Source organism: Erigeron canadensis, chromosome 4 (genome assembly GCF_010389155.1).
Source record: "Erigeron canadensis isolate Cc75 chromosome 4, C_canadensis_v1, whole genome shotgun sequence".
Taxonomy (NCBI): Eukaryota; Viridiplantae; Streptophyta; class Magnoliopsida; order Asterales; family Asteraceae; genus Erigeron; species Erigeron canadensis.
In genome coordinates this window covers 21,637,322-21,649,253 of record NC_057764.1, presented here as the reverse complement: position 1 = coordinate 21,649,253, position 11,932 = coordinate 21,637,322, and the positions used below count along the sequence as shown (strand labels likewise).

Here is an 11,932-nt window from a genome sequence, read left to right as displayed (position 1 = left end):
TTTTTTATAATAAATAATAAATAATAAAGATAAACATCACAAGGCTTCCAATTAATCATTATTAATATAAAAATTAAAATGAAAAGAAAGAGAATTGAAGTTTAGCTGCTTAGCACCTGCAAGTTCGAACGCTAGGGACAAATCTCAAATCACTTTGAGTCTTTGACAGCACCGCTTCAAGATTTATTAATAATGGCTGCCGACTGCGACTTCTTTCTTTTTATTCTTACGCCATTATAAATTTAATTATATATATAATTAAAAAAAAATCGGCCCCCTAGAAAAAGGTCTCGGCTCGTCGCCCACTTTGCACACCCCTTAGACCGGCCCTGTCTATCTCGTTAAGTCAACTCTTCTTTCAAAATCCCTATCTTACAACAAAAAATCAAATAAATCAACTATGTAGTTAATTAAAGAAAAATAAAGACTTATTAAACATCACAAGCAAAAAGCTATGATTCTATGAAGTTCCAAGATATAGTCATGAAGAATAAAACGGTGTGGATATGTAAAACATCCAGTATTATTATAGCTAAAATAATTAAATAAATGAGAACAATTTCCATATGTGGTGTACAATAGCTAACTTTTAACCAACAATATAACAAGGGAAAGCTGAAGGCTTCTATCGATAAACCATTTAAATTTTAAGGAGACTTTGTTCATCGGATAGATTCTTGAAAACAAATGATATATCATCGATTTACATTTCATTATTTTATGTTTAAGAGAATTTTAGGATTTTTTTATTTATTTAATGATTTATCATTTCATAATATTGAATTCCATGATCCCACCATTCTCAAATCATCTTGATCGAGCTATATGAATGAATATCAACAGGATCCCTACAATTAAAACTCACATGTTTTTGACCTCCCAGTTATCATTATATACATTAAAAGACAGACAACTGATATAATAGCTTATTAACTAATCACAAAGCTCAATTTGTTAAAAATAAAATTTGATGATGTCACTTATATATTTACAATTTAAACCTTTACAATTTATTTAATTTTAATTATAAATAATTAAAATATCTAATAAAAAGTTTGTCGTCTTTGTGTTACGGGAAGTATATAGCTTAATTTCCAATGCATATCCATCCGGGGTACTATATAGCTTAATTTCCATTACGTATCCATCCCAAAAAGATAAACATGGAATTATTATCTTTTACTAACATGGTACCCGTGGAATGCGGCGACGGTGATGGTGACGACGGTTTAGTGGTATCGGTGACGGGTGGTGATGACATTGACAATTGGTGTCGAGTGGTGTAACCATGTAAGTTAATTTAATGGTGATAGTGGAAATATTTTAGAAGATAAGGACTTAGAGTGTAAAGTAGCAAGATAAAAGTTTAAAGTGTAAATTTAATTCATTAAGAATAAATTTTGTAATCTTTAATAAACCTTTCCATATAGAATGTTTATTAAGGGTAATTTAGTATTTTTGCATCTAACTATTTTTTAACACTTTTCAAAAATAAAGAGATTAATAATTATTATAAACGAGTATAGATTATACTAAAACACATTTGTCTAATAACTTATCAATCAATCACAGCTCTCGATTTTGTAATGTTGACTTTTGTTTTCAATTTTGACTTTAATTTACACTTTTGTGTTTTCCATAAAGAATTTACACTTTTTACCCAAAAATTTTAATGTAATAAATAAATAATAGTAATAGTTAAGATATATCTGATAGAATAATAGTTAATATTTATCCAATAAAATAATAGCTAATATAAATCCAACAATATGTTCTATCATATATATATATAATTAATTAATTAAAAATAAATTATATCTAATGTAACTATATTAAGATTTTAATAGTTATATCTAGTTTATATATATACTAAAAGACAATTGAACTTTTATTTAATTAATAAAAAAAATTAACTAAAATAATTATTTTTATAATGTTATTAAAATTGGTTTCTATCTACAAAGCCCGATTTTCACACACGAATTGTACATTGCAGTATCTCGAGTTAAGTCGAGAATGAGCTTTAAGGTGTTAATATGTGACAAAGATGAGAAGACAAAAAATACTATAACAAATTTCTTTTATAAAGAAGTCTTTCAAATGATGAAGGAGGGTATATGCTTCCAATATTCTTTTATTACATTAGTTTCTTTCTATTTTTTTCGAACCGACATACGACATCGGGGAAACCTCACCGTATAATGGTGAAACCATGTATGTACCCTACACAACGAGATGTTGATCATGGGTCATTACAAGTATTCAGAGGGAAAAACCTCATTCCTAAGGATCGAACTCAAGACCTTGGGTAAAACCGAGAATGTCTCTGACCAGTTGAACTGAATACTTAATATATACTTATATCTCCAACTTTGAAGTTATAAGCTTTTATGAGTCACATGTATTAATATCTAATAGTAATAATGTCGTAAGTGTCGTGTCCAATGTTGGACACGGGTCTAAAATCTAGTTATTATACTATGAACATATAAGCTTCAACAAATTAATTGTATTCTCGTTATATTTTTTTCATGAAATTAAGTTAGTAATCTTACATCACTTAATTTCATTGTAACATAACTTTTTAATATTTAAGATGACTAAAATAAAATAACAAATATTTGAAGTATTTTTTTTGTTCCATATGCTAATTCTTATATTGATAATGCTATATAATACGTGTATTTGACACATGTTTAAAATCTAGTAATGATTATATGTCATATGGGTAACAAAAAGAAAAAAAGAATACAACACATAATTATATGTTGATGGATGATTAATTCACAACAAATTTTTATCATATACAACAATTGTAGACATGTTAATGTATAATATATAATTGTCTAAAGCAGTAATTGATTGTCGTATATCACAAAACCTATTGTGAGTTTATAATTATCCTAACTACATGTGAAGATCTTTATCTTTATATATAATAAAGAAGAATTGTCTTTTAAAATTATTTTTAGAAAAAATATTATGTGTCAAATCTATATTTTTCTTCTAAAAGGTTTTATTTTATTTATGATGTCATATGTCATATTTAATATTGTAATATATTTAAAGATAAATAGCTAGCTTATTAGATGTTTATTTTAAATTCTTACTTTTTGATTGTTAATTTTTTTTTATGTTTTGTAATGCAATAAATATTCATACATATATATTATGTTAGCCAGCTCAATATCTCCAAACCAAGTTATGATATATAAATTATAAAAACTACATATATTTTTTTAACTTTTTTATATTAAAATTTTATATAGTGCCCGGGTTAAACTCGGGATCGTTAGCTAGTTATATAAGTAAATTGCTATTGTTTGACTATGGTCAATATTTGGTAATTTGGTTATTGCTACGAGTATCAAATATCAACCGATCCAAATAAATAAATAATGATGTTAAGGAATATTTACACATTGCCAAATAAAACAAAGAGGAAAGACAAACAATATGTGAAATGGAGGTGGGTGGCACAAGAAAAAAGACTTCAGATCGAGTTCAAAAAGTTGTTGGGGTTCATGTCGTTACCCATAGCCTGTCTATATAATTGACCTTGTGAACTCATAACCTTGAGTTGGGTGCACGCAATTAGATGTCCCAAATCACATCCAATTGTTCTTGGACGATGTGTCAAAAGTTAAATGGTCCAAAAAGATAGTTCAAAGAAATGGCTCAAGGAAAAATTGGGTTTTTGATGATAATGAGGAAAAAATAAAGTATGATTCAGTAAGTCTTTTGATTAAAGGTAATTAACTCGAACTTTGATGGCTCAACATGTAATTTATGACCTATAATTATTCTACTACAACTTTTAAAATATAACACTTTGAACTATATATCTTTATAATTATAAACTTTATGACTTAAATGTCTAAAGATCTAATATTAATAATATCGTAAACCCCGTATCCAATGTCATATGTATCATAAAAGACTAGCTGAGAGGTCTCATGTTGAAACCGATCCAATCTTGGTTTTATCGCAATGGACCTTCGGATAATAGGTTTAACTTGGAACTGATGACATCAGTGAGCTTAATTATCCAATTTTGCCTGACTAATCTAAGAGTATGAAGGTGTCTTTTGTCATTGGATAATTTCGAGTAGGCACACAATAATATATGTTGCCCTTTAAAAAAAAACTTACAGGGCATAATATTCTATAATTTTGCTTTTGAGAGTTTTAACCACCCATTTGAACTTTAGTAAGTAATGATGATCATGAAAAACCTAGCGTCTTTATTAGGATTGAGATATAGCATTTGAACAACTTTATATAATAGATTCGATGTCTTTATTTCTTGAAAGAAAAAGGATAAGAAGAATATTCGAAAGGAAAAAATAAAGGTTCACCAAAGAAGGAAAAATAGAATAAAGCAATTAAATTAAAATAAGCATGAAAAGAACAAACACAAGAATGGAGAAAAATAATTTACAAGTATTTTAAAGGTGTTGATGATGTAAAACAATGTATATATGGGACAAACGATTAGTGGGATTTCCCCTGACTCGCACCTTGCCCATTTCTATTTGTCCACCTCGATCTTTATATTTATTCCATATTTCTTATTTCTTATAATATTTTTAATTTAGATTTTAAATCTCAATATTAGTTTTGTGTTATTTATTTATGTAGCGTGAGCTTTTGGTAAGTCGACAAGGTAGCGAGGCAGGTTTTTGACGTGGCTTTTTCTTAAATGCGAAAGATTATTCCGATCTGTGCATGCCCTCACCTTTATTTGATAGTAATCCTTAGAAAAAAATCGACAAAGTTCTAAGTGGATTGTTTATTATAGAAAGCAAATTTAGTACAAAGTTAAACATGTTATGTTAGTTAATTACTGTTGAACCATTTGCTTTTTTTCCTGAAAATTTAGTCGGTATACGAAATCTGGTAAACCTTACCGTATAATGATGAAACCTTGAACGTATCTTAGACAATAATATATTGACCAAAAGCCGTTACAAGTATTCGAAAGAAGAAATCTCAAGGTTTGTCATCCCTAACGATCAAACTCAATCCTTAAGTAAAACCGGAAGTGCATCCGACCAACTGGGCTAGACATCATTGGCATGAACCATTTGTTTTTACAAACTATAATTTATGTGGTGTGATAGGTATATTTAATGATTAGTAGTTTGTTTCTTCGTATGATTTGTAGGATATGTTTTAGTTTTGGTAACTTAATTTCTATGATTTGGTTGATATACATTTTTCGTCCAGTTATGTCTTACTCAACAACCAACGTCACCGTTGGGCGTTGGCTCGTCGTTGTAACTTACTACTGGCCACACTCCATCCACATCGTCTGAAAATTTTCTATGTTTCTTGAAAAACTACGATGCTACAAAAACCAACCATCAACATGTATCCATAAAAAAGAATAAAAGTAAATAATCATAAAAACATTATAATACGGGTACCTATAATGTAGCGTTATATTTTAAACTTTTACCTCAATATCATAATTTACTATACAGATATTCACTGTACTGGTGTGGTGAATACTTAAAAACATTTATACGAATATGAATCAATTCACTTATAATATACTCGTACAATGTTGACTCGTACAATGTTGAAGTAATCTATACAATTATCACATAGATGCCAAGTGACTTGAGAGGATTTTCTCAAATTATCCTAAGTTCCTAACATGACTTGATGAAAAATTAAGAGCTAAAATTCAAAGATAAACTTTGAATCTTAACTCTTAATTTTCAATTAAAGGTCAACATTTTTTCAAATTGACTTAAGTTAAAGAAAATAAATTCAAAGAATCCTCTTCCCTTATCCTAACTAGATTAATACCCAGTCGGTGACCGGGTTATCCGAAAACAACATATTTGAACCGTCAAACCCACTTGAGTATTTGACCCAAAGCCAACTCGATACAGATCAACCCGATTGACAGCCATAACAATTTGGACTGTCAATACTCGACTCAACCCGAAACCAAAACTGGAACCCGCACGAAAATAACCGAGTTAGGGTTGTGAAATCTCAAACCGCCAACCCACTAACCTTATTTTTTGGGTTAGGTTACGGTTGACCTATTGGGTTAACAGGTCGACCCTCCAACGTGAAAATATTTTTAAGTTTATATAATTTTTTAAATAGGTCGACCCATCAACCCATTTGACCTGAAATCAACCCACTAACCCATAACCCATATGGCCTATTTGACCTAATATTAAGTCGCCAACCCATCAACCCACCGGCCTATTTAACCCAACAACTGAAAACTCAACCTATTAACCCGCCAAACCAATTTTTTTCAAGTTGACAGGTTGGTTTGGGTTAACATGTTGTAAGTAAGAGTTAAAATTTATAACCTGGAATTTTTAATGGGTTCGGTCAGGGTCACAGGTTTTTTACCCGTCAACACGCCAACCCGAACTCAATGACAGCCTTACTAACAATAGCGGTTATTTACATATCTACATACCTTTTATAAACCACAAAAAAAGTTGATTTGATATTTTTATTTAAAAATTAAAATAAGCTGTTGATTAACCTGTGAACTCGCCAACCCATGTATTAGTCTGGTCGACTCGGGTCGACCGGAGTTGGATCCAGGTTGAAGTGTTTGATCTTAAATTTCAACCCGCCCTAGTTTAATACCCGGTCCTTAAAAGTTACATAATAACATGTACATATAACAGACATTGCAAGAAATATACGTCTTATCATATACCAAAATGATGTTTAAAATGAAATCGAACATACATTTAAGATAATCTTTAAACACTTCTACAATTTCAACTATAATATATATAGAATGGGTTTGATACACATAAAGCGGGTTTTATGACCTTTTATAGTTTAAAAATATTATTATTGAAAAAAAGATTATAATTATAGTTTGAAAAATATTTATTATAAATAGTTTTAATAAATATTAACTATTGTGTATGTATAGGGAATATATACATTACTCCATTAAAATGTTGTAAATGAATGATTAAGTTGTTTATAGGCAATAGCCAGACTGTCAATACTTGACTCAACTTGAAACCCGACTTGAAACTATCAGAGATTTTCAACCCGTTAACCTACCAACATGATTTCTTAGAACAGAATAGAATAGAATGTATCTAATATTAGTTCATTGAATGTTTATTTTAGTGGGAAAAAATAAACAATCATTGTTGATAAAATAAACAATATATATAAATTGATAAATTTCTTAACTACAAACAAAATATCATTTGTTTTTTGATTATTTTTAATCTAATGTTAAATTATATTAAAAGATTTCCAACTCATTTAGAATTTGAATCTATTTTCTATAGTTTATCTTTAAATTCAGTTGTTACCAAATATAAAAATGACATTTAATAGTTTCTAAATATAATCCAACCAATCAGAATACAAGAAAATAAAACTCTCAGCCAATCAGAAGCGAGAAAATTCATTTTTTTTTCTCTCTGCTCTACCAGCAATATATATATATATATATAATATACACAAATTTTCATCACCACTTAATACACTAGTCAAAAATGCTATTGGTACCCTTCCCATAATTAGAAGTTGGACTTTTCTCAAATGACAATTCACTTATAATATACTCGTACAATGCTGAAGTAATCTATACAATTATCACATAGATACCAAATCACGTGAGAGGATTTTCTCAAATTATCCTAAATTCCTAACATAAGTTAGACTCTTCCCTTATTCTAATATACACAAATTTTTATCACCACTTAATACAGTAGTCAAAAATGTTATTGGTACCGAAGTTGGACTTTTCTCAAATGACAAATATGTACCCATTGAAAGCAACTACTCTCAACTCAATGAATAATACTACACTAAAAATCATTCTCAGAAAAATTAAGAAAAAAAGGACCAGATCCAAAAACTCTTACAAAAATTACATACACAATGATACAATATACAACCCAACAAAACACAAGCTTTCTATGGTTCAGTAATAATATTACCTCTGGATTGTGGTGATTTCCACAATAAAAGTTGGCTTAAAGTTGTGACATAACACAGTTAAAAAGTAAAAGAGGGTCAGTTAAACTCCACAGTGATGGGATGTATGTCTTTCAACATGCCTAAAACTTGTTGCATTGTTGGTCTTTTCCCAGGTGTCTCGGCTGTACACAAATACCCAACTCGGAGACACTCAACCATCTCACTCACTGAATTGTCACCGAGTCGCAACCTCGAGTCCAACGCATCGACCCCTCTTCCTTCTCTAACCAATTTCCGCGCTTTTGATACTGTTTCATCCGACCCTGTTTCACCCGTTAACAACTCTATTAAAACGACTCCGAAACTGTACACATCGGAGTCGGTGGTTTGTGGGTTGACTCGGTCACGAGTCAAACCGATGTCAGCTATTCGTGGATCTAGGTTATCAGATAGGAGAATGTTGGATGGGACCAAGTGGCCGTGTACTATTGGCGTCGATTGCGCATGGTGAAGATAGGCTAGGCCACGAGCTATACCGACTGCAATGTTGTGACGTGTCCGCCATTCCATTTTTTCTGGTGATGATGAGTCAACGGGGTGTTCCCATGTGTCAGTGCTCCAATCTTCGATGTCAGTTTTGCCAGTTGGTAGTTCTTGTAGCCAACGATGAAGATCACCGTTGGCCATAAACTCATACAAGACGAGTTTTTCTTTACCTATATAACGTGAATTTTTTTTAATGTCAAACTACAAAATTCGAAAAGAATTCAAACGTTCCAAAATGCATTTTAACATTGTGTCATAGATGACAATCATGACATAACACATATCATGCATAAATGTGTTCTTATATATATATTAACATTAGTCTGAAATATACAAAATGCAATCAATATCCAACAAACGGTACTAAATGGACTTATGAAATAATGTCGAAAAAAGGACTTATGAAATCATGCATGACTATAGACCAAAAATTCAATTAATAAATATCTACAAAATAATATCAAAAGTAGTTGAAAGTCACTTAATCTAATAAATGATTCCACCCATCCTATACTTGTTCACATGCATTGCAGGAAATAGAAAATTCATGAAACATGTTATAAATACCAATTTTTTCAACATGTTCAACCCATTAAAAAGGCTCTAAATTTGTACCATACATCTTTGATTATACATATGAGAGTCTCACTTAAAATCGGATCTAGAAACTAAAATCTACTCCACAGTTTGTTGTAAGAAGTTATTTTGTCAAAATAATGATGGCCTATTTTTGAGTAGTAGTATTCAAAATTTGTTCTTTTATGGCATCTCTGCAGACTATCTTTCCATCTCTGCAATATCTTCTCCCTTCACATGATCTTTTTTGACTTTCTTTAAAAATTGACAAAATTGAAATTCATATACCAATTGGTAATTTGCTTAATCAAGTACTTCTAAAGGACAATCTAAATCATTGTAACCTACTACTAGTATAGTAGTATCGTATAAAAACACCCAAAAAGAGTAATCAACTTGTACATCTTGCAAACTGACTTGTATATCTTTATGCATTGGACATTATACAAATATCCAATACAACTTCTTTCATACAAAGTACATACAACTTTGTTATTTGTTTTTATTATAGACCAAGATACCATTTGATTGTTTTAGCGCCCTAATTTATTTCGGTACTTAAATCCACGTGTATTCGTGTAATATATACAAATTACAAACTAAGTTATATTTTGTATTAGGGATAATTATTTATGAATATAACTAAATATGTGGACGAATCTTTATATTGTGAAAAACTAAAATTTTATGCATTGTATGTATGCGAATATATGTATCAATCATTAAAGTTATCACTTGCAAATTTTTGATTGATCGGATATATACTATGCACAAAATTTGAAAGTTTGTTACATACAACGAACATAATTTTAATTTTTTCACACTTCAGAGTCCATGGTTAATTACATTCACAAATAATTATCTCCTTACCATATACGAGTATAATTTATATAATTTATCTTAAAAATTATAAATTGTGATGTACTCGTATATTATACTTAATAACTTGCTTTATTGCATGGTATGTAATTAGTAAAAACCATTAATAATATGAAAAGACAAAACTAACCTGCAATGCAGTAACCAGAAATAGGCAACAAATTTGGATGTTTAAGTTTCGAAAGCTCTTCAAACATACAAACAGCTTCATGATGACTCATCCCTCTAGCATTCTCCAACACTTTGACTGCCACGTGGATCTCACCTGGCAACACAGCTCTATACACTGGCCCACACCTTCCTTCTGCCAACAAGGATTCTTTCCCAAACTGTGACGTGGCACCCATCAAATCCTTAAATGTAAAACTCATCAAAGGCTTCTCAAACATTACTACTGGTGCACTTGATGGTTCACGTACATCCACTACCCATGATGAACCGGACTCTGTTTCAAATGAAAATGGACCGGATTTTTCTATCTTAAATGGTTGGTTTTGGTTATTAACCGGTTTAGATATAGCCCATTTGTTTCTTTTGGTCATTTTTCTTTTTTTAGCCATGCAATATATACATGTAACCATTGATAACAAAACCAAAAATGATGCTAAAGAGATCATTATTATAAAAACCGTCCTTTTTTTTGAACCGGGTTTTTTCACTTTTGTAACCAGTTTAGGATTTTTTGGGCTACTATGATTAGAAAGATTATTGGGTGGTTTGATATGTGATGACATTTTTGGTGTATGATGGGTAGTATGATTTTTTGTTATATTTGGAATTTTGATTAACATGCCAGAATTGATAAAAGATTTGTTACCAAATTTTTGGACATTTTCATAAGGTAATGAACCAGTGAAGTTATTAAAAGATATATTTAAAAAATTTATTTTGGTAAGTGAAGGGAAATCTTTTGGAAATATGCCACTCATGTGATTATTTGAAATATCTAAATACTCTAGTGAATTTAAATTTGAGATTGGTTTAGAAGGACTAGAAATGTTACAACTCGAAAGATCAAGGTGTTGTAATTTTGTAAGTGAGTTAAGACCAAATGGTAAAAGATGTAAATTGTTGTGTGACATATCAAGAAAAGAAAGGTTTGAGAAATTTGATAGATGGGCTAAGTTAGTAAACCTATTAAAAGAAAGATTTAGGATTTGGATTGAAGATAAACCTGACCCTGATTCAAACCCAATTGTGCCACCAAGTTTGTTGTTTGCTAAGTTGACTTGGGTCAAACTTGGAGTTGACCAAAACCATGATGGGATGTAGCCTTTAAGAGAGTTGTTGGAGAGGTTGATTGTATGAAGATGAGTTAAGTTTTTTAAGTAGTTCCATGAAATAGAGCCAGTGAGGTTTTTTGAAGGTAAGTTGATTTCTGAGATTGATAAATTTGAGCAGTGAAACCATGATATGTTGAAGTTGGAAATAGATGCAAAAGCCTTTGAGATAAGGATATGGTCAGTGTTGTTGCAGTTTTTTGATTGTGATAAGGTGAATAAGGTAGTGAGTAGGACTAATTTGATAAAATATGATAAAAGATTCATTTTTTCTTTCTGGGTTTGAAGTGTTATGAAAAAAGATTCATTCTTGTTCTTGATTTCATATCGAATAATTAAAGAGGTTTATTTGAAAGAATTTTTTTGTTTGTGGTTTGTGGGGGGATGAAGTTGAATTGAAGTGAGTTTAAAGAGGTGAGAGAATAGGAGGGAAGTGGAGTTGAAATAGTGGGAGAGTTGGAGAAGTTTGGATTGAGAATTTGGTTTTGTCCAAAATAAAAATAACTCCAACTGTTCTTTAAAGCCTTTGTTGTTTGTGTTGTTGGTGTTGCAGTTGATGCTCATTTATTAGATTGAATAATATAAAAGTTGCGTTTGACATGCTTAAATTTTGTCACTTGAAAGGGTCATCAGTCCATATCAAACATACCCCCTAAACAAAATAAAGGAATAATTTGGTTGTAACATGTTATACTATTTTCTTTTCTTTTTTT

General features: G+C 30.3%; 1 protein-coding gene across 2 annotated transcripts; it reads right to left on the bottom strand.

Moving 5' to 3' along the window:
• Nucleotides 1-7,861: 7,861 nt before the first annotated feature.
• Nucleotides 7,862-11,713, bottom strand: LOC122596229 (calmodulin-binding receptor kinase CaMRLK). 2 transcript variants are annotated; one of them, XM_043768773.1, is made up of 3 exons: nucleotides 11,114-11,705; nucleotides 10,070-10,384; nucleotides 7,862-8,654 (listed from the first exon to the last, which is right to left on the bottom strand). In XM_043768773.1, the coding sequence occupies exons 1-3, from the start codon at nucleotides 11,484-11,486 to the stop codon at nucleotides 8,035-8,037; spliced, it is 1,308 nt and encodes a 435-aa protein (XP_043624708.1). In that variant the 5' UTR covers nucleotides 11,487-11,705; the 3' UTR covers nucleotides 7,862-8,034. The 2 variants fall into 2 exon arrangements, with proteins under 2 accessions (XP_043624708.1, XP_043624707.1); XM_043768772.1 differs by having other exon boundaries at nucleotides 10,070-11,713.
• Nucleotides 11,714-11,932: the final 219 nt, after the last annotated feature.

Excerpts from the sequence above, each read along its gene's own strand:
- LOC122596229 (XM_043768772.1), bottom strand. The coding sequence starts at position 11,486 with ATGAATCTTTTATCATATTTTATCAAATTAGTCCTACTCACTACCTTA. Across the intron at positions 8,655-10,069 it reads TTCTGGTTACTGCATTGCAG|GTAAAGAAAAACTCGTCTTG; the intron begins GTTAGTTTTGTC and ends CACGTTATATAG.